Source organism: Thermobia domestica, chromosome 3, assembly GCF_964235325.1.
Source record: "Thermobia domestica chromosome 3, izTheDome1.hap1.1, whole genome shotgun sequence".
Classification (NCBI taxonomy): Eukaryota; Metazoa; Arthropoda; class Insecta; order Zygentoma; family Lepismatidae; genus Thermobia; species Thermobia domestica.
In genome coordinates this window covers 151,028,385-151,053,361 of record NC_137456.1, presented here as the reverse complement: position 1 = coordinate 151,053,361, position 24,977 = coordinate 151,028,385, and the positions used below count along the sequence as shown (strand labels likewise).

At 34.7% G+C, this 24,977-nt stretch overlaps 2 protein-coding genes across 3 annotated transcripts in view; both read left to right on the top strand.

Annotated features, from left to right (window-relative positions):
* The window catches only part of LOC145680811 (uncharacterized), a 107,191-nt gene extending 83,738 nt beyond the window's left edge, over positions 1-23,453 (top strand). Inside the window, exons 8-10 of one of the 2 annotated variants that reach the window (XM_081751884.1) lie at positions 2,334-2,456; positions 13,986-14,108; positions 23,210-23,452. In XM_081751884.1, coding sequence (XP_081608010.1) covers positions 2,334-2,456; positions 13,986-14,108; positions 23,210-23,271 — 308 coding nt within the window. In that variant the 3' untranslated portion in view covers positions 23,272-23,452. Of the gene's footprint in view, positions 1-2,333; positions 2,457-13,985; positions 14,109-23,209 lie in introns of both variants that reach the window. The other variant, XM_081751885.1, reaches the window with a different exon arrangement.
* Positions 1-24,977, top strand: part of LOC145680809 (uncharacterized) — a 708,231-nt gene that overhangs the window by 196,901 nt on the left and 486,353 nt on the right. The window lies entirely within an intron of this gene.

Below are 24,977 nucleotides of genomic sequence, written 5' to 3'. Positions count from 1 at the left end.
AGCACCACATATAGGTCGACACAAACACATTTCTCTTCACAACAGCACAGAACAATTCTCAGAAATCTTTGCACTCATGTGGCCCGGATAGGACCAATGTACAATATGAATGTATATATTTGTTACTTCACTAAAGTACAATAACAATGTTAAAAACAATATTCATACTAGTGGACTGTAAGGCTTGATTCGTACACCACATGAATGCAACCAAATATAAATTCACTGTATTTAATGATTACAACTTCTATTTGCACACAAAACATATACACGAGAATAAACATGTTCACAAGGTCTTTAGTTGTAAATGATTGTGATTGCGATGGCTTATTGTTTATGTTATGTTATAGGATTTTCGACCATGATATATGGTCCACCAAAACTTCATGTTCTTGCTGCCTCCACACTCCCACACTTCACAAAACAATAGAAAGGCGTTAAGCCACTTGAACACTGTTGCCAGCTAAAGGCACACACACTGTTAAACACACAAATAATCCCAAACACTGACAACAATTAATATTTGATTTTTTCTTTCGTTTCGAAAATCTGAATATTTTAAGATGTCAAATAGCAAAGATATACCACAAAGGAGTAAGGCTATACTACAAATGGTTATAGAACAGTTAGAGATGGCTATAGATCAGAAACTAATTATGATTACGGAAACTATGACTCGCATGTTCCTGAACAAGATCATTTATCCAAAAGTTCATAAAGGCAATCCAGAAATAGATTTTAATGATGCCAATAACATATCTGATAAGGGATACAGCAATGATCAGAAAAGTGATCAGAATAATACGAAAGTACAACAGAAACTGATAGTGTTTATTGCAAAAAATAGTTCAATCAGATAGAGTTGCAAGAAACCAAATTTGGGTACTAAAACACCTAAGAAAAACGTGGTAAAAAATAAATTGTCATCATGGTTAGGACCTGCGAATTAGTTACAGAATTTTCCAAATCCAGAGGGCATCTGGCATTTATTCCTTACTGATGAAACTTTGAATTAAACTGTGAACTGCATTAGTGTACAATGGAAGTGATGAGAAGAAAGTTATATAACTCCTTCTCAAGTTATAAGAATAATGATAGGACTAAAATTGAAGAGCTTATTGGTTTGATAACTCTGTGATCCATTTTCAAGTCGGGGCGTGAGAGCTTGGTGTCACTTTTATCAACTGACTGCACTGGACTTCATGCTTTTCATGCAACCATGTCTCAAAAGGAGTGAAGTTTTGCTGCCGGTTCTTAGGTTTGCTGATTCATCTATCCGTGAACGAAGGAAAAGAAAGAATCCTCCAGCAGCAATGTCCAATGTTTTAAATAAGTTCATTTCTAATTGCCAAACAGCATATTCTATTGGGGTGCATATGTGTTGATAAAATTCTGCAAGGTATATGTTTAGAAATTAATTCTCAACGGCGAAGCATGTTGCATTGAACTCATGGGTACATTTACAACTGAACTACGACGTGCTTCTTATCCAGTTTATTAATTTTGTTACGTAGAATCAATTCTCTGGGTGTAACTAAACCTTATTGAAAACTGACTTACACCACATTGGCTTCAAGCGTCTTAATTGTGCGTGTCCGTCTCTCAGGCGGATATTACTGTTATAGCTTATTGTTTGGATGTTAGCAACTAAGGGTTAACTTAGATTTACTGGCTCCGCCTACAGAAACCGCTACAAAGTGAGGAACCCTACTTGTTTGTTACCCCGTGCCTCGCTAGTATATTTGTAAAGAGCAACCTACATGAGCTCGCAAACAGTTACTTGTTTCTCTCTGCTGGCAGACGACGCGGTTTCCCAGATGTCAAATCATCAGTGTTTACGAAAGCAAGAGGGATTTCGTTCTAAGCCTTAACGGTTGCCTTAGTATGTATTCATGTTTGCAAAAATATAGAGAAACTAGTACCATGAAAAGAAGACAATCAACTGCAAACATATTATTTTAAATTAATTTATACCTGTTGTATTAACTTTCTTTATTCATGTTGCAGGGCTACCACCGGTAGCCTCTGTTTCCCATAATATACGCCACTGAACAAACTGAGTGTAAAAACTGACGTAATTGTCCCGTAAAACCTATGTTTCAATAGCAGCAATTCATGTAAAGTTATCATTATTTCTATATAGGCTAATTTCTCACATTTCGAAAACGAACCTAGTTCACTCTGGCTTTCAAGACAGATCACATAATGTTATGCTAGTACAGTATGTTACTAACCATTGTTTAAAATAGGTGTAAATATTAAACTTGTGAGAAATCATATTTTCAAGGAACCAGATAACAATTCAATAAATATAAACCGATTTCTATTTCCAGAGAAGAGAATTTGTGATAAAAATCACTATCGCTGCCCATCCGGACAATGCATTCCTCTAAGATTTATATGCAATGGTGTTAAAGATTGTAAAAGTGGTAGTGATGAACTCAAGGAGACATGTTGTGAGTATAATACTACTAATTCTTCTACCTCTTTCGCAAATTTTGCATGCATAATAAAAAACTTATTTATTAATGAAATAATCGTTGTTGCTCCCTTGACTTTGAAGATCGAAAGCTGAAGTAATCTGAGCAGGCTTATACTTAGTCCTGGATAAAATAAATGAATACAGACGGAGTCACACAATGTATAAAAAAAGTTACCTTACATTGAAGACATGACATGCAGATGTTTCATACACAAAGTCATTATTTAAACAGCTCCAGCAAATCTCGAACTTCTATTACACTTGTTAGTACCAAGTATTTCTCACATGGAATAGTAGAAGAGGTGGAAATTGTACAATTACTGCATTCATATGATAATTTCATTGCTCGTACGATGTAGGCCAAACTTGGCTACCACACTAGAATTACAGTAAACTCGAAAATTTGATACACAATTAATACTTGAAGTCTAAACGTTTTAGTTTAAATAAAAGAGAGATGAATGCAAGAGCATTATTATAGCTAGAAACATACGTTGATGATTAACCCTCTGCTTTGTTTTCTATTATACTGAATTCAAATGTTCTCATAACGTGCATTTTTTGGTTGACTTCCCTGAGACAAAACCAAGTAGTAAGTACAAAAACCGAAATCAGCAGGATACAACCAAAAATACTAGAATGCATTATGTTATGTTTTGATAGCATGTAATTCATCGTATCTGCCTTTTCCGTAGGAGTGAGATAGACCACTATTGTAACGTGCCTATAATTGCATTAATTTTTCAGTTAAAAGTTAGTTTCATTGACTAATCTTCTCACATTATGATATATCAATGACGCATTTTGTTTATATTTTACATGTACTGAGTACGTTATTAGTATTATTCAACTATTGTATTATTATAGTTACCCGTCGACTTATGACCACGAACTTATGATCGGTTATACAAGTCCCAATAGGTGGTTATCAACAATCGACCTATAATAATAAGAAATAATAATAATAATAATAATAATAATAATAATAATAATAATAATAATAATAATAATAATAATAATAATAATAATAATAATAATAATAATTCTTATTATTATTAGTAGTAGTAGTATAAGATATACAATAATTCTATCCGAAATACGGTAATTTTTATTCTCCTATACTGCTTTTGCAATGTTAATATTCCAACTCTGAACAGTAGAGAGGTCTGCGATGAGGACAAAGACTACAGTGATAATTGGAGTGCGCATCAATATGCACTAAAAATGTGTAAAATATGCATGCAACTATGCATTAAAAACAAGTAAAATATGCACACTAATATGTAAAATATGCACTAAAGGAAATATATAAGCACAAAAGTATTACTTGACATATTTTTCAAACTACTACACAATTGAAGATAAGGGTGAAGAAACAATAGCTTCCATGTCAAGTTAGGCTGCAAAACCTTTAATTGAATTTACAATCTCTACTTGTTAAACACAATCTTATAAAGCCGTTAAATAGTTCTGAACTAAAGTAAATTGCGGGGCACTACAACATATCTCCCTAAATTTGTTAGTGTAAATGTTTTTTACGTTCATCCGATAGTATGTCCTTGTATGATGAAAAGGTACGCTCCAGGCTCGTATCCAGGGGATTCTAGAGGGGATGCGCCTCCCCTAAATTTTTACTGGACCATCCTAAAATTTTCACGGTAGGCTTGCAAATGAACTATAACATGATGAACTATAATATGGTTGGATCGGCCTCTCCTAACTTCTACCGGCCACCCCTACGTTTTCGGGCTGGCTACCGGCCTGGTACGCTCCGCACTACAACTTGTCACTGAACAATATTTAAATGTAACTATTTCATCTGGCGTGAGATCTCGTAATAGTTCTCTTGATTCACCTTGTAGCGCAGATTTCACTTTGTACATACATTTCAAATCTGGGCTCTTGGAAGCCATTTGGTCTACTTTTTCTGCAACAATTTTTCTCATTGATGTTGGAACGAACACATTTTCTTCATTGAAATTTTCCCAAAGAGTGAGTGCTCTACACAAAGACATTCCTTCTGTCTCTAGTTGCGTCACAATCGAAGGGAGGGATGCAAAATGTGCTATTATAAAAACCAATTACCTTCGTATAGTTTCATTCTAGTATGCATCTACCGCTTCTAAAATAATCTTACTTCCTTTGGATCTAGTGTGAGCAGTATACCTGAAATATAAAATACGTATGCGTTAACACTAACAGTATTCTACCATTGTTACAAAAGTATATGTAGTTCAGTTAGCATTGTTCTTTAGAAAAAATGATTGAAAAAAACTACTTGCCTGTTCAATGTCCTGGAGATGCCATACTATAATACAGTGACGCCTGAATCCATGGGCCCCACGTTATCAATATCAGTTCAGGGGGCAGGAGGGTGTCGGGAAACATTGCTTTGAAAATCCTCAGTCTATAAGGTGCTTTCAGAAATACTTTTCTCACAGTAGAGATCACATTATTTACATCTAGAAACTGTGCACAAATTTCTTCCGCAACTCTATGAAGACCATGAACAACACACGTTACATGGGTCAAAGTTGGATAGAACACTTGTAATGCTTTTCCTGCTTTTAGAATGTAAGGTGCTGAATCTATGAAAATTAGAAACTTCTCTTTATCTCCAGTCGGCCATAAAATTTCTGAAAATAAGACATACACGAATTAAGAAATAATATTGGTAAGAGAAGCAGACTAAGTTCTACAAAATCAGGCCAAATAACTTCTGAAAATGTGCTACTTCTGCCAAAAAAGTAAATAAGGTCTTTCAGATTTCTAATTCTTTTATCTAGAAAATGTGTTAATTGTATTGAAAATTAAAGGCCAGGAGATTAGAAATTATATCTTTTAAAATTATTCTTGAAATCGAGAAAATGAGGTAATTTTATCAAGGAAAGAAACTACAAATGAGAGACTACATCGAAAATCGTACTTACGTAATGCATCACAAACTGCTCTTGCTGCAGTTGAATGATTCATTTGTTCCAAAGCTTTAGTCAAAATCAAGGGTGGTGTTCCTGGTTCACTTTGACTGAGCTTTCCAACGACCACATTAGCGATATATCGACCTCCCGAATCTGTGATTTCGCCTATAGATAGCCACACTGGAAAATCTGCGATATCATCCCTGTTACTTTGTGAAACGTGCAAAATATTTAATTTTAAGAAGATATCTTTCCACTATCAGTTTTATTATTCTATACTGTTTCACCTGTGTTTGTTCCTATTCCGAAATGCATGTTTGCATGTCCGAAATTAAAATGAAGATAGTTTGTTTCTTTCGTTTGTTAAATAAAACGTGTTGTTAAAAAATGGCAAAAATAGAATAACTTAATTCACATAAGTGTTAATTTCCTAACTCATACTTTAGCCAAATTTTATCTTATCAAGTTCATTCTCCATTCTTTTAAAAGTTGTAAACAGTACACTTCTTTCGGTATTTCAATGAACAACAAGACCAAGTAGCGAAAGAATACGTGTGAGTCATTAAGAAATTGTTGTAGATGTTACATTTATGAACTACTTACCAGAACGTTAAGCAACAGACAACAGAAAAGAGTATAATGCTAAAGTTTTCTGGTTTCACTAGTTAGTAAATTTCCAAAAAATAAACTAAGGTCCTGCATCCTGCTATAAAATGTCGAAGTCCATATTATTTACTTGCCACCAATTCTACAGCCAACTCTATTCAATAGTGCATTGGTATATGATATTGAGAACCAAGGAGAAACCTAAAGTAAAATTTCGTATTTTCTATTAGAAAATTACCACAACTATATGTGATATCAGAAAAGAACTCTTAAGGGCTATGGTATACTGTCTTTGTTGAGAAAACTCACTTCTTGGTAAATTATGATCATAGACTTATTGCGGTTTTGCGATGTAAATATTTGTTTGTATTGCAATTCTATGATTTCATGTAGCAAACTACGATATATATTAAAAGAGAACCATTATTTTTAATTTGAACTACCATTTAACCCTGTATTATTAGAATATCTGGAAAAGCTGAGTTCACTATTAATCACAATGACATACTATCACACACTTGAACAATATATAAAGCCATACACCATAAACACTTCAGAACAAGACGCATGCATATATGCTTAACTCAGTTAAGAACTTCTAATTTCTGCGTTGTAGATATTTAATGAACTAGGATTAAACTATTTTATTTTAAATTAAACAATTGAAAATACGCATATTTATCTCACACGCTATGAAAAATATTTTAGAAAAAAATTAGAGCCTCTATAGCACAAGAAGTAATATCGATATATGCAATGGTTATTGATAGGTCTCTATGCATACTTAATTTATAAAAGACTTAAAAGGCTAGTCAGCTTTATTTTATTTCCTACAAACCTTCTTCAATTGTAATCGTCGAGAGCGTCTTCGAAATTTGTCGACAAAGAGCTCCATGTCACAAGTGCTCGAATATTTTTTTCGAATGCCGATAGAACATACTGTAATACTGTTTTCTATCGTGAAGCATTCATCCTCTTTGTGGTGTAGGAACCCTTTCAGAGTTAGAAAATGTATTCTTACATATTGCTTTTGAAATATCAATTGTACAGCTCCTATATACACTCTATGTACATTCAAAAGTAAAAAACTTTTTTTCTTAAGGGAACATGATATCTAAGATCTTTAAAATATCGTTGCTCTTCTTGTGGTATAAAATATTTAATTTAACAATTTCAATTTCCAATTCGAAAGCGTGTTTATTGCAGCCTATGGGATTCAATAGTAACCAGTTGAGAATGCTCCAAGAGCATTGCGAGAACGAACTTAAAAAGAATGGACAGATGGAGCAAGAATTATAAATGCCATTGTTCCTAGATGTAAATCTTTTTATCCGCACCTTCTCTTTCTCGCAAAAATAAGCAAAATATAATCTCTCTATGACTTACAGTTTTCGAGGTATGGCTGCTTAAACATCTACAAATTCGGACTTTTTTGGCCAATAATTAGGGAACAGTGGCCAATTTTCCAGTAGACAGTTAATCAGTGGCCACCGGTTACTACTTGGTGCAAAAATGTTCACCATCCTCTTAGGTATTGATCGACATCAATATCGTCTATCAATATCATTAGGTTTTTCTAATCGTTGTTTTCCGATTTAATTTCAAGTTAAAACATTGAAAGTGTTTCTATTTTCTTCCATTCTGGCTACATGACTTGCTCATATGAGAATTTGCGTAGATTTTGAACTGAATAATAACACCAATTTCCTGCATCAGTTGACATTAAATGTCTTCGTAGATATGGTTTTGGTCTGTTAACATTGATCCTAGACATTTGAAAGTAATACTTCGTCGAAAGTATCATTTGATGTTTTGACATATCCATAATTTTTCAATATTACGATTCCGGCGAACTTCCATGTATTTAGTTTTCTCTTCATTTGCTTCTAAACCCCTGTATTTTTTCTATTATTCTATCATTCCCTATCTGATTTTCATAATAAGATACGCCGTAACCTGGTGAATACCATTCAGCTCTAGGGCCTGGTTGCTTTCTTTGATATTCCTTATAGCATACACTAGCGCAGAGTTCGTTAACAATGGCTATAGCGCATCTCCTTGTTTCAAGTCATTCTCGGTGTGAAAACTCATGGAAAAAATTATTCTGCCCGACTTTACTTTGAGATTCATTTAAACATACCGTAATGACTCTAACTAGGTTTTTCGGTATTCCAAATTTAGTAAGAATGTTGTATAATGTTTCCATTCAAACCGAGTCATAGACTTTTCTAAAATAAATACAATATTGAGTACTGTATTCCAACTTCTTTTCGAGTCTTTGTCGAATGGATAATATCTGGTCAACAGTTGATCGATTTCACATAAATCCCCACTGATAATCTGTAATTACTTCATTTGCGTATGAGGTCAATCTTGCTAATAAAATTTTTGAGTGTGTTTTATAGAACGTTGAGATTGGCTAATTCAATATACTTTTTTCACATTAAGGATCATTGAATAAGTATGGATTGAACAAGTTGATGATTATTGCAATAAATCAAGGGCTGGTTTTTTTAAAGTTCTTTAATAATACTAAACATTTTCCTTACATCCTGTTATCACTGTTTGGTAATTTATTTCTTTTGGAAAATGGCTTTGAAAAGAGCTTAAAAGACTTTTCTAGTATGATTAAGATGAGTAATCTGATAATTTATAAAGTTCTAATAAATGTTCATGCACCTTTCCTTCTTTCACAAATCTCCACATTAGAGATTTCTGACAAATGTTCCACATTAGAGGAGCTTCGTGTCTCATCTGCTTCCAAACAGAGAAGCTGTGACTCACTTTCATCATATTCTGCTCTTATTTTGTGCAGTACCATCTCGGTCAACCATCTATTATTTTGTTCTGAGCTATAGGTGATGTTTATTGAGCATTTTGAGGAATATGTATAACTATGGAGTTCAGCATCGAATCTGGAAAAATATTTGAAACTAAAGTCCATAGTTATACATATTCTATGCTCTCTTCTTTTTTCATGCAGCTTTTGAGTCCGCATCCTTAATCCCAAAGATATGGTAGCTCATTTACAGCGAGAAACTGCACTACCTCAACTACACACTTAATATAATATCTGTTTTATGCTGTTCGCACCTAGAATTATATTAACATATTTCCCCTTGCATTGCCTTAATTTATACTTTCCCAAATTTGATATGCTTCCGTGTGGCTTTTAGAGAAAGAATGCTTATCAAAACTTTCCTTTGCTCCAATGCTCATTTAAATTGCAAAATCGTGTCACAGTAAAAGACTGATCATATAACCTATTCCTTAGCATATAAACTTCTTACAAGGAAAGAATTTTGCGGGACGTGGTGGCTGAGTGCTACAGCGCTTACCTCTGGTGCGTGAAGTCCCTGGTTCGAGTAAATTTGTGGTAGACAATATCATGTCCGTAGGTTTTCTCAAGGTCTTCCCATTTCCTACCACATGTTTTCATCATCATTCACTTGCCTAAATCACCTCATTTAGCTATGATCGCAGGACATGAAACTGAAAGCCGAATTTTCGGTCCCTTAAAACGGATATTCTAACCAAGGCCTTGCATGATGACGTTGGACACTACATCTTTCTCACAGAATTTTGTTTTGAGGTACCCACGTAGATTGGGCTGAGTAGATGATTCGTCCCCAAAATTCATCGCTTGTGCAATACAATTCAAGGTTTGCAACGGCGCTGGTAAGTGCTTAGAGCACTACAGGTCTAGTGGTTAGGTTTAATGTACCCGTGGTAGTTTCTAGTTGTAGGAACCGAAATCAGAAATGTTAAATCCACCTTTCGATATAATAAGTTATTATAACAATAACGGAAGAACATCGAACAAATAAATATCCATCAAATAACATACAATATAACAATATTGAAAGCAGTTACGCAATTCTTAATGTACGCAATATTACCGTGTTTACGTTGCTCGTGGTGATTACATTACAAATCATAGGAACTAATTAACCAATTTAGAACATTTTATGCCGAAGAGTTATAATTTAACAAAGCAATAATCTACTTCTAGAAGGCAACTAATGTTCAATAAGAATGTGACCCTATGTTGAAACAACTTAAAGAGGTCAAACTAACCAAGATAAAAGAATCTAAAATAAAATAATAGTAAACAAGAATGAAAATTTCTACATACAGTCAGATCTTCATTCTCCTTTAATTATTTACTAACCACTTAGAATACTTTCATTTCGTCCACAATTTGAAACTCACCGCAACATTACCACATTAAGAATTTGATTTTTTAACACTACGAGATTACCTTCTGCCTATTACAGAGTAATAGGCTGCATTATTTAACGTTAAGGTCCATAGATGGCAGAACAAGATAGAGCCATAATTCATCGCTCAAGTAAACCTGACATCTATAACCAATTTATAAAAGTTAAATGTCTCTTTTCAACTTTCGCGTGCAGAAAATTGTTTTTTTCTAACACCACTGTTACAAATTCCCCTGCTCGGGTTAGAAATTTTACAAACAAGGAACGGAACGTTCAAAAAATAAATATTTATATAGGTAAGTCTCAGGATAATCAGGGATAATCAGCCATGCACTATCCATAGGATTCAGCAGGGGTGCCCATCCCCCCAAAGCTGATGGCGCACTCCCCCCAAAAACTAATAATCTCTTCCCTCCTCAAACCTCAAGTCCTCTAAAAACAATTGCCTAGTGTAGCAGTAGTTTTTATAGTACTAGTAATTGTTATTTTTGTTGTTGTTTTTATTTCCTGTAGTAGTATTATAGAATGCTTGTAGTAGTAGTAGGGGCAGTAGTAATTATAAAAATGGCATTACTTTTATTAGTAGTCTTGGTAGTGTAGAATACTAAATATGTTCTATAAGGATATTGAAGGGTATAAAAACTTCTACACACTGTATATGGCACAGGTATTCTTTTTTTGCAATTAGTAGTATTATTTTTTTCTTTACAAAATATTGATATAACTCCCTTGTACATGAAAAGTAAGACGCAAATTACAAGTTGTTGAGTTCGAGACGAAAAGAAAATTTTATCCTCGAAATTAGCCTACAAAAAGAAGTGATATCCAACAAAAAACATTCCTGTAAAAGAGCCAAGTACAAGTGGCCTTAAAAAGAATTGAAGTCACAAAAATAAGCACCAAGTTCTGGTGGACTACAGTTACAAACACTCACTGGCTCACTTCAAATTTAGATTTGAAACTTGGCTGTTGTCTGTATGGTTACCACTAGCTCACAATTATGTCAAACTACTTTATAATTTTCTACAGACAACATAGGCAAGTTTCAAATCTAAATTTGAAAGTGATTCCTTGAGTGTTTGTAACTGTTGTTCACCAGAACTTGGCGCTCATTTTTGTGATTTAACTTCTTTTTAATTAAGTGGAAAATGTAATCGCACAAACAGAAAACTATACAAAATATTATCATTAATTCATTTATTATACATCATGTAGCAATTGAACAGCATTACTTATTAAGTGTCGTACATGGTATAAATAAGAAATAAATAAATGCTCCCAGCAGAAAATGGATAAATTACCTACACAAAGCGATAAACCGACCTGCCCATCCTTTCATATAGCAACTTGCGCGGTACTTCATTCACAGAGTTTCTAAGCAGGGGGTAGGGGGATTAATTCTCGAGATTTAAGAAAAAAACAGCATCGTGTTCCAATGTTATTCTAACGACAGCAAAATTACTTATTCGACATTAGAGTAAAATTCTTCCCCAATTTTTTTATTCCCCCCAATTTTTTTCTCGATGGCACAACTTGCGCCATTCATCCCTCCTGTGGGCGGCCCTTCTCTCTTAAAACGAACCAACCTTTCCTTTCATACGGCTACTTGCGCGGTACTTCATTCATCGAGTATCGAAGCAGGGGGTACGGGGGTTCACCCCGGAAAATTGTTGAAAATTAGCTTCTCAAAATCGTGTTTTAATGCTATTCCGACAGTAAAATTGCTAGTTCAAAAGTAGAGCAAAATCCCCCCCAAAATTTTTCTCAATGGCGCAGCTTGTTCCATACATCTCCCCTGTGGGCGGCCCTGGGATTTAGAACACAACCGTGGACGTAAGTTCATAGTACTCGTAGCTAATTCCTGGATTACAACCTTAGACGTTGAAAAAGAGACGTAGCCGATTAGTAAGATAGAGGATCACTCGAAACATTTCTCACAGAAGTCTCAGATTTAGTCGGTAACTCATAGGTACAACATACTATTCTCTTAGTCGACGACGTGACAAACAATGGCATAAAGACATATACTTTCTTCGACAGGCACTCTTGATTTAAAAGACATCCTGCAGGAATACAAAAGAGACACACAGTACACAAATACAATATAACATAAATATCAACACTATTTAAAAGATCGTACCAAAAACATTTCTTTACAATTCCTTTTATTAAATAAACGTCATCTTTTAACTCATGACTCAGTATTTTTTACATACAAACGAAAACAATTTATTTTACATTTCTCCTAGGATAGTACTTCTTAATGAATGAAACATAACGTTTAATCTTTACATTATTATCTTTCATAGACATTAACCACACAGTGTTTTGCGTCGGATAAGAAACTATCTTGTAAGGCCTGTCATATAATTTTGAAATACGGGGCAAAATTTTCTTATCTATAGATGCCTTCAATACCTTCTTCACTAAGACCTGTGTACCTACAGGTAATGTAATAGGAACATGTTTGTTATTGTAAATAGCTTCCTTCTGCTTCCACTCCTTCTCTCTAATACTGACGATAGTGGAAGTTAGTTGTTCCTTATGTTGAGAACTGCCTAATATTCCTAGGTCAACAATCCTTCAAACGTCTAATGGATTTAGCAGATGTCTAGCTAGGAAAAGCTCTGCTGACGTCTTCCTTGTCTCAGCATTCTCGCTTAAGTTTAACCTATATTGAACTTTATAAATATGTTCTACCCATTTCGTCTGATTCTTACTAACAAGCTTTCAAAACCAGTTTTATATTACGATTTTGGCGCTCAGCACTGTTACTTGAAGGAGAGTAAAGAGCCGTACGTAAGTTCTGAATGCCGAGACTAAATGAGTAATGCTTAAGATAATTAAAAGCGAAGTATGAAGCATTGACATGCAAAAGCTTATGGCAATACCCTTACATATAAAAGATCTTATCAAGCTTCTGACATATGATCTTAAACGTTGCAGTTTTCAATGGTTCAATGTTAACGAACCAACTATAGGCATCTGTTCCCACTAATAAATATTTAAACCCATTACTAGGTGACCATGGTCCAGCTACATCAAAATGATAACAACTATTAGCAAATGAACCCTTTCTGGCATAATATTTACCATACAAAGGGCCGTTTCTATCTTCTATGGGTTGGCAGTTCTCACAGCTGGGTGTGTATTCGCGGTACATATCGTTTCACGTAAATCTGGAAGCCAACATTAACACATTAAGAATTTGATTTGTTAACACTACGAGATTACCTTCTGCCTATTACAGAGTAATAGGCTGCATTATTTAACGTTAAGGTCCATAGATGACAGAACAAGATAGAGCCATAATTCATCACTCAAGTAAACATGACATCTATAACCAATTTATAAAAGTTACAGTAGTCGTAATGAATATGTATCAAGATTGATATGAACTGGGTGAAGCTATGAATTGTTGCAACGGAACTGTAGTCGCTTTGAGCGTCTCATTAGCAGCTGTACTAGCTCACAGGCGAAGCACAATGGAGCAGCTGTCTATTGAAACAATTGTAGTTAACTGGAAAACATATAATCTTATTATATACAGAACACTTGAGCGCCATTACTGCCCACTTGAATTCCGAGACGTAATCACTTGCCTACTGCTACGAACATGCAAAGTGGTTAATGCATTTATATCTAATTTCTTTCAATACATCAATTTTTATTAATATAACAGTATTTCCTTTTAATGTTTAACATACTGATTCTATGATAAATACACTATGTTGATACTTATATTTTTTCTTTCAACAGTGAATAATAAATGTCCAAGTAACTATTTCCGTTGTGATTCGGGACAATGTATTTTTGAATGGCAAACTTGCAATATGGTAGATGAATGCATCGATGGATCTGATGAAACACGTGATTTATGTGGTAAGAACTAACATTATTTTGATTCTATTATTCACAAAATATCGATGAAATTTTGTAAATTATTTATTATTTGAAATTAGTTCTAAATGCTGAGAGAGAGAATTAGCATTATTCAGACATGAAGTTTCTTCAGTTTTTTTCCTTATGAGTTAAATAAAAGACAGTGGCAAGTAGTAGTCTCCATACACAATATTAGCAATATCAAATGCATGTACCCACACACGCTCACGCTCCTAAATGGTAGTTAAATATTATATTGGAGATGTTTTGAGAAGTACTTATTGCCTATTTTTTATTCTTCGAGATTTAAGTTTAGATTTATTATTGATTATTGTCAATTTACCATTTACTTCCAAATATGATTATGAAGTACTCCTCAACTCACGTTTAGGGTGTTGTACAACCATTCACTTGCAGAATACCTCTGATTCGCCGTTGAATGGAGGTATATATATATATATATATACGACAAGTTTTCAGAGGTATGTTGTACAATTTCTTATGCAGTGAAGCACTCAGTTTCATCAGCAAGTATTAAGAAGGATATTTGCTTTGAAATCTAAGTTCCAGAATTGATTGCAAATATTCTATAACCAATGTTAAGATCTGTGGATTGGGCGGGCCAAGAGAGGTTAATAATGAACAGTGCTTCGACAGCTTCAGCTATGTGAATTTCTTTATACCAATTAAAAGGAAAATCCGCATTGCCTATATAATGCATATTGTCACCTAAAACATCTACATAATTACCGAAAGCTACACATGCAGTGAGCGTAAGCACCGAATTCGCAGAATATGAAAATATTCCAGCTCATAGCTCACAAAACCATTGCCGTATTTGTAACGATAACTTCTGAAATATAATCGTTACGTTTCTCAGTTCGATAATATAATGCCTATAGAATTTCACGTACAATAGAATCACACAACATAATCAATCACTTACTACTTTGAAATAATACACAGTGATTTTAGACAGCGTCGGCTTTCATTATCTATATTCTTTCTTAGTATCATAATCAATCAACATCAACCACTACTCGTTGTCATAGCAACCCTGAAACACGACGAATCTGTTATTACAGTAACAACGGTTAAAAATCATATATTATCAACATTATCAACTTATTTTTCCATATCTTTCTCTTCTTCGTCATCACAGTCTATGAAGTTTTAAGCAACACCTTTTGCCCACAATAATTAAAATTACAAAAAATGGAAGTGTTACAAATATACAATATCGTACAAATATACAATATAACAAGACTTCTTAAATTGTCCACAATTAAAGAAATTATCCTAGACCGACATTTCACATATACAATAGTTACCTTAGTTTTCGAATAGCCCTCGTATATATATAAATTATAGTACATATTTATATTAATTTCATTTCATCTCAATATTATTTTTATATTCATTGCAAAACTCATTTTATTTTAATTCTATCAAATCATAGATAGGGAGGCCATATTCAAAATGTGACCAGTTTGATAATTATTCAGGTCCTACAACAGATTGTTTGATTCGACAACATTAAGGCTTGTTGACAAAATAATTAATATGTTGGAAATGCATCATTACCTAATTCTTCCATTTGGGGCATAATTAGCAAAACTCTGATTAATACACAATATCGTTGTAAGTAAACATGTGATTGCTTATAACATAGAAGAAGAGCGAATTACAAAGAAATCGCAACAATATTCAAAATGAAACAAAACAGAAACTAATTGAATATGTTTTGATGGACGCCATAACTTTAGCCCAAGTTACATTATCAAAAGATTCGATTAGGTTGCATTGAATAGCACTATCTTGAGTACAGTCTTGTATGTTATTTACTTCACCAGATCTTCGGTTCCTATTTTGGAAATTTCTGCCCTCTATGTTATTAGTGCGGAACCTAGGATTACGTAGATAATTAGATCGATTATCTCCATTATTGCTAAAAGTTCTAGAATTACCATTTCTGTTCCTTCTAAAATTAGATTCCGTCATATTTCCGTTACAATTAGGTTGTTATATTACCGGTACGAGAACATTCAGAATTACCTTTTACATTTTAATTACGATTTTCCTTAACATTAATATTGCGAATAGGTAAGTGATTTTCTTGACTTAGTTTAGAATTACTTTGCAACTTCGTCTGACTTTCAAAATTTTGAACTATTGCAAGTAAATGATTAAAATGAATACACTGGGACGATATTAAGATTTGCTGTAGCCTAAAAGGTAACAACATTCGTATTGACGCGATAACACGTGATTCAGGTTGATAAGGATTGATCAATTTCAATTCAATATATGTCGTGATTTCAAAATCAGTGAAATTTTTATCTACTTTAGGATCATAATGTCTATTTCTAATAAGCGCCTCCCGATTTGCCATCAAAAAGTCATTTTCAAAATTGGGTAACAGAGCAATTTTGAAATGTGATTAGGTACGTAAATTACTTTTAACAGCGTTAAACCATGCCGAATAGGGTGACAACAAAACTTGTGTTAAAATGTTAAGGAAACTATGTTCACCTACGCCGATCAATTCACATTCTTGTTCGAATTTTTCTAAAAATATACTGGCCGGGATATCCTCGGACTTACGACTAAATTTGGTCAACGACTTAATTTCACTAATTTTAAAATGTGTACTCGAATACCTTGTATTTCTAAATTTGTCGTGATTGTCAGTTTTCTGTCTTAATCTTCTTTCTTGGTTTCCAGGACTGGAAGCCTCGCCTTCTTCTTCGTAATAAGATTCGGGTGAAATACTGCCCTCCTCATGTATTCTGGTTCCATCGGCATTTTGGTCTACACAAGTCATGTGGGTCAATAGATCTATCTGCTGTCCCCAATCTTTCCTTTATGTTTTGCACTTCTTGCAACTTCATTATCTGTTCTGATGGTGTTGAATCTGGTTTCTACTGCTTCGACGGAACTTTGCACTATCGCAAAAGTGAATAATCTGTTCTATTCTATTATCGGTTAGTTCCAGTTCGGTATCAATTTGTTTGGATATTTCTTCAATCTTGATATCTGAACGTTGTATCAATTGTTCCATCCTGGAATCTACTTGTTGCTTGTTGTTATTCCACTGCTGTGTTATTTGTCCGATTTTAGCATCAATTGCTGCGCAATTTGTTCGTTGTTGAGATTTTCTCTTGCGTAACTTGTTCCATTTTAGCATTCAACTGTTCTCCTAACTGTATTATAAGCTCAGTCATATTCGTTGACGAATGGACATCTTCAATTCCACTATTGGTGCCTTCGTCACAGTGAATATTCATTTTTGCATTGCGATATATTTTTCTCTTGTTCCTTAATAAAATGTAATCAGTGGTGATCAACAAATATAAGACTGTTTACTCTGAACTTCTAACAAGTCTCAAAATCCTTGGGGGAATAACACCATTTATATGTAACGATAACTTCTGAAATATAATCGTTACTTTTCCCAGTTCGCTAATATAGTGCCTATAGAATATCACATACAATAGAATCACACAACATAATCAATCACTTACTACTTTGAAATAATGCATAGTGATTTTAGACAGCGTCGGCTTTCATTATTTATATTCTTCCTTAGTATCACAATCAATCAACATCAACAACTACTGGTTGTCATAGCAACCCCGGAAAACGACGAATCTGTTATTACAGTAACAACGGTTAAAAATAATATATTATCAACATTATCAACATATTTTTTCTATATCTTTCTCTTCTTCGTCATCACAGTCTATGCAGTTTTAAGCAACACTTTTTGCCCACAATAATTAAAATTACAAAAAATGGAAGTGTTACAAATATACAATATCGTTGTATATTCCCTTTAGGGAGGATGCAATCCGGAACATAAGCTTCTTTGAGCGTAAGCAATACATAAACGTCGCCTATTGTCTTAAATAAAGTGAAAGTTATTTCTCGGATTATAGGCCTATTACAAATTTTCAGTTTTCGGTGGTTCACTTTACATGTTCTGGGCACAATCGTTTTTACCTTAACGCAATGCTGGTCGTGATCTGTAGTGTTTTATATTTCAACCCGACTGCAGATTTCATTTTGCGACTCACGTCATCAATGACGAGTCTTGAGGAATCCAAATCGATAAAAATTAAAATTTTATGTCTTCAAACTAAAAAAAAATAAAACTTATCTAATTATCAACGATTGCCTTTTTCTCTTAACCTGCAGAAGAGAAGCACGTGAAGCGATGAAACGTAACTAAGTTAAATGTGCTCATTGGGCTCGCTCATCCTCAATACCAAAAGACATGCTCTGATGTTCAATCATTGTAGAGTAGTAAGCGTGATTCAATATCGAGTATATAATTAAGCGTCTGCAAAGGGTTAACACATGATGTAATTTGATTTCTTCAGGAAACTTCTGATTTCCCTGAAATTTCTAGACCAGACAGCTCAGAAATGTTATTTTACCATTTTCAATAACCACATGTTCACGCATTCATATTACACGCCACATATATACACGCTTGTCTTCTCTCATCGGTAGATCAGTAATGTTTTCATTATATTCTCTGTACCCTTGTGCATTCAGCAATCACTTTTCAACTTCCCGTTATAATTGTTTATCATTGGGTGATCGATGGCTTCTCTATTGATCTCTTCCGCCTGGAGAGATCGAATTGCCTCAATATAGTTCACTCTTGACGGACGATTTGATTGCTCAGAAATGTTATTTTACCATTTTCAATAACCACATGTTCACGCATTCATATTACACGCCACATATATACACGCTTGTCTTCTCTCATCGGTAGATCAGTAATGTTTTCATTATATTCTCTGTACCCTTGTGCATTCAGCAATCACTTTTCAACTTCCCGTTATAATTGTTTATCATTGGGTGATCGATGGCTTCTCTATTGATCTCTTCCGCCTGGAGAGATCGAATTGCCTCAATATAGTTCACTCTTGACGGACGATTTGATTGCACTCGATACGGTTTCATAGTCTCTACTCTACAACGATTGAAAAACACTCTAATAGCATTCCATACTTTTAATAGTCTTACTCAAGCCTTCAAGACTGTAGATTGCACAAGTTTGTATTTACATAGCTGCAGACCTAACCAAGACTTTAACAAATTTGCTAGTTCCTCGATTGTAACCTTGTAGCGGACTTGCCATTACTTCGTAATATAAGGCTAATGTTAGAATTCCTTTGAATTGACACACCTGTCCAGGATGGCTCAAAATTTACCGTTGGCAAAGCCATTCATAGAAAGAGTCTATTAAGATTAAGTCTAATGTGCGCGTGTGTTTGCACAGCCTTCAGTTCTATATCTGGTTTGAGTGTTTACAGGTTTAAACATAAAGACTATTTAGATTTGAAGCATGACTTGAAATTCACACTTGACAAAGCTATACACAGAGAGAATCTTTAAACTTAAATCTATCAAGGGAAATCAAGGGTAAACTTAGACATACCATAGACGTATTTGCTTACTGGACAGAGGTCTGTCTTTTTCTATAGAAGATGTGCGACACCCAATTTTCGTTTTGTTATCTTATGTGCTTTTCCTCTGGTGGCTTATAGCAGATTGAATAATACGTCCTTCGTAATTCCGACGAACAAGAATTGGAGTATTAGGCGAAGTTTTCTTCCCTTCGTTAGAAGCGTAAGAAATTGACTTCTACCTATGTGACAGCGATATAATGATAATTTTGCGGGCCATATTAAAAAATAAGTTTCCGTCCTCCTAAAACTTTATCACAAACCTAAATGAACTAAATTGCTTACATATTAATTATATCATATTCCAATAGATATAAATGTAAAATGGTGCAACTATTGACGAACCTACGGTGTATTAACTATGAGTTTTATTCAATTCTTTAGCAGACAAATTATTAATATATTTATACAATAAAAAGAGTTCTGATTGACTGAGTGACAGACTAATTAGTACCTAGACCAAACTACTTACAACAGAAACTTGAAATTTGAACAGTTCATAGGAGGTTTGCCGTAAGTTACCATTAAGGAAGAATGATTTATTAGATCTTCAACGTGTAATGGAAGATGAGGGGTGATATTATTATAATAAGAGATTCATGTCTCAGAATTTCTTCAGGTTAGAGACATGACATTTACTATATACACTTTTCAATTAAAATAACTAGAACATTTTCAGCATTTTTTGTCGAGTGATCTAGAATGGAGAAAAACGAGGTGGAAGTTGTTCAGTACGATGCCCGTACGAGGAGTTTGATTTACATCGAAGACTTTGACTTCAGACAGATTCTATACCAAAGCACAAAGCGAAGAAAGGAAAACATTACCTGCAGTGACACGTGGGAATGTTTTTCCTACATTAATATAGAGAACATAAGTTTAATATTCCGTAAATCATGCATTTTTATCTGCTGCTCTACTTTCTTAAAGGTAACCAAGAAAGTTCTGTCAGTTTTTGTGGAGGTCCGTGTTCCATTGGCCATCACACCATGTGTTCAATGCAAATGGAGATAAGGTGAAGGTCAGTTGTTGTTGCGGGTATATCCAGCATACCACCTGGTTGTAGCTCTTCAGTTACACCGTGAACTTGTGTAAGGATAGAGAGAACATGGGACCTCCACAGAGCGTTATATGGGCATGTATGCTATACGAGTTCAAACTGGGGTCAAACGCCACTCCAGCGAGGCGGAAGAAATGCCAGACCATTGGTGAGGGTATAGTGACTACGCGGACAATGCAGCGGTGGTTTAACAAGTTTAAGGATGCTGACGAAACATTCGAAGATGCACACGTGCCGGAAGAGTAACACATGTACAAAGCAAAATGATCTTCAGGCAACAATTGATTCGAACAGCGGCCGGACAAGTGAGGAACTGCGATTACAATACACTGTGAGTGGAGAATGCATTCGGCAGCATCTCCATCAACTTGGGAAGCATTACAAGTTGGGCCGATGGGTCCCACATGACTTGACTCTGCGCCAGAAGGCAACGCGAGCAGACACTTATGTTTCTTTGCTGTCTCGTCTGAGGAAGGACAAGGTGTTGACATGTAATGAAAAGTGGATCCTGTACGAAGCTCCATCATCATTGGTTAGCATCCCATGAACCGTTTCCAAAACAGACGAAAGCAGCACTACACGATAAGAAGGTCGTCTTGTGTGTTTGGTGAACTGCTTGCTACATCGTGCACCGGGAACTGCTACCAGCTGCTTAGAGCATCAATGCAACTCTGTACTGTCAGCAGTTGAGCCGTGTTCAAGAAGAAGTCATCAACACTTTTGAATCGCAAAGGGATTATCCTGTTACAGGGCACTAATAAGGCCCTCGTGGCTAGGATGATCCGGGACACCATTCTACGCCTTGGAAAACACTATTGCACCCGCCATACTCCCTGGACATTGCACCTCCGATTATCACCTGTACCATTCCTTGGATAATCACCTTAGAAGACGCAAGTTCAAATCCCTAGTAGAGGTGCAAAATGTACTTGATACATTCTTCGTTTCACTACCCACCAAGTTCTACTGCAATGGATTCCATGGCCTTCCAGAACGTTGGCAGGTCTTCGTTGCTGATGGGAACTATTTCTTATGATCCAGGTACATCTTAGGTGAGATATTGATGTTCGTAGGTGGTGAGTGAAAAAGGGACAGAACTTTCTTGGTTACCTGTATAAAAATTAAACTTGAAGAACATTTTTTGTCTTCAAGAAGCTTAATAAGTATCAATATTTGCAGTAATTTGTCCATTTATAATCAATGGATATTGCTGTGAATTGCGAAACTATTGAATATGATACTGACTGATACTGAATAAGTTACTTTTAATAAGTGTATATGACTGTAATTCGCGCGTGTTAGAAGTATTCTTCCAGGTGGTCATAAAAAGAATGTGTAGACCACCGATTTAGCATAAAGAGAATGTATAGACCTCAATACATCGTAAAATTTTCATTAAAAGTTTAGAATCATTCTTTCATTGCAACAAATTAATGTCTTAAGTATATTATCATTTTTTGCAGGGGTAGTGAAAAGTATTGACGAGAGATTAATTCTAATTTTCTTGATTTTGTGGGACGGAAATGATATTGATTGATGTTGATTTTGAGTTTAACGTCCCTTTCAGCAGCGAGGCTATATGAGACGGGATATACTGATTAACGTAGAATCGGAACCACATGAGCTCCTGCCGGGAATCGAACCCGGGTATCTCACGCCAAAGTATCATAAATATAGAGTTTGTTGTAGTTTTGTACTTTATTATTTGCAACGAAACTTCAGGTTTCCATAACAAACATACGTCAAACTTTTTGATATTGAAATCGCGTTATTTCATGGCTGGTGTGGAAAGAGGAAAGGAAGGCAGTATGCCGTATTCCTGCATGAGAGCCGTGTTCCTGCATTCCACACAGCTTGGGGTTTCAAACCAGTCAATTATGTGGATTTGACTTAACCACCTTCCATCCGATTCAAAAAGATATGTTTCAGTATTTAAAAAAATCAAGGTTAACAATCACTAGTGTTAGCCGGAATTGAAATTGGTGAAATGTAGGATGATGAAAATATTGAATTAACAATAATTTTAGGAATTATCAAAATATGCATCAAAACATTGCAATTCTGGCCAATAATTAGTTTCTGGATCAGGGGCCACACAATTTTTGAACGGTCGCTGAAGCGAGTTTTTGTATTTTCTACGGAATAAGCACATTATCCTCAGTTAAGTGATAGTTTGAGTCTGTCTACACTATTTGTAATTCTCCAGATATAAGGCATACAAGAAAATTATTAATTGAAATATTTTGTTCGTTTTTGGATCAGGGGCCACAATTTTTTTTGATCGGCCCCTAAATCGAGTTTTCATATTTTCTTTGGAATAAGCACATCATAGTAAGTTAAGTGATGGTTTGGTTTTGGTTACACTATATGTAGTTCATCAGATATAAGACGTACAAGAAATTTTTTGATTCATATATATATATTGTTTCTTTTGATCCAAAGAAAAGTCTTTTGCTTCTACAAAGAACAAGACTAATAGCTTTATGATTTTATTTAGTAGTTACTTGTAAGTTCTTATTTTAGAAGAACATGTGTGGTAAGATTTTTAAAACTTTTTTCAGGTGACACGCCTCTCTATGGCTCAGGAAATGCGACCACTTTGAACGAGTCTCAACTCATCTAGAATTAATGGATTAACGTTATTTTTATCATTGTATATAGAGGGTATTCGAAGGGCAGTTTTGGAAACAATTTGGGAAATTTTATACTAAAATGTAATAATAATGTTGTAAAATACAACAGTTATTATTTTTTTTACTGATGATATACCTATTAATAAACACTTTCAAAAAAATATTCTGATTTCTTTATTATAGTACTATACATTAAAATGTGACTTACGTCCCTCGTTACGGTGGATTTAAAATTATTTTCATGTGAATCGATAGATTATCGTCTGATCAGGTATGATCAACAATTTCTGATGTTTATTATATCTTATATCAGCTATTTTTGTACGGGAGCTAACTACACGCTAGACCAAATCTTCACGTCAGAATCGAAATTTCTCGATAACAATCGTTTGATCTTCGTTTGATCAAGTATGATCAACAATTTTTAATGTTTGATCAGTTTTACTAAAATAAATATAAGCTATATTTCGAGTGGGACTAGCGTGAAATTAGCCCCCCTTCAAGTCAGATTCAACATTTCTCGATGCCAATAGTTTGATTTTCGTTTGATCAGGTTTGATCAATAATTTCCAACGTTTGATCAACCTTACTAACAAACCTACAGAGGTTAGAAAAGAGGGTGCTAGCCCCGGTGGCTCAGTGGTAAAGCGTTCACCCCCGGTGCTACGGATCCCTGGTTCGACCCAGCTCGCGCCATGTGGACTTTGTGGTGGACAAACGCCGTGCTCGTGGGTTTTCTCGGGGTTCTCCCGTTTCCTCCCACTTTCTTCATTCCACCATTTTATTGATTTCTTATCATCACCGTCTACTTTAGCCTAACCAGCATAACCGTGCGACGTAAAACTTAAAGATTTCATTTCATTTTTGCAATATTCGACTCTTTATTATGCAAGTAGTTTAATCATCGTTTGATTACGTATGATCAACAATTTTTAACGTTTGATCAGCTCTACTAACATTAACATAGGCTACAGTTAGTAGGGGAAGCAAGTACACGCCAGCACCTCTTCTTGTTAGATTCGAAATTTCTAATCGTTTGCTAATCGTTTGATCTTCGTTTCAGCAGGTTTTATCAATAATTTCCAAATATAAATATAAAAGTTAGAAAAGGGAGGGTATATATCTATAAAACCAGACGATGAATCGCTGAAAACCATTAACCAATCTGATCAAACAATGATCAAACGATTGACATTGAGAATTGACGAATTTATCTTAACAGGAGGGAAAATAGCTGAGATGTACTTAGCTCTTTTCTGAAGGCAGCCTATATATCTGTCTATTAATTTTTTTATACGTTGGAACGTTGGAAATCATTGAATACATCTAAAGAAATAAATACTTTGTATCTTTTATTTAGGTGCCAATCGAATGAGTCTGATCAAACTATTCATAGAAATTCACTGAGAAATACCCGTTCTCAGGACAGCGGTATATTGTACAAATATACAGAATCCTCTTGCTTACTACAGAAATCAGTACGCAGCATATGTTATCCGTATGCTACATTGACACTGTCGTTAGATGTTACATCATACCGTTGCAGCATGTCTGGTATCTAACAGTCTTCTTTATATTACATACATATGTGTATGTTACCTTCGTCAGCTATATGTTATATACGTCCATTTGTTTGTGAGATCCTGACCGCCTATATTGTTTTATACGGAAAGTACGTACAGATGGAGCACTTATA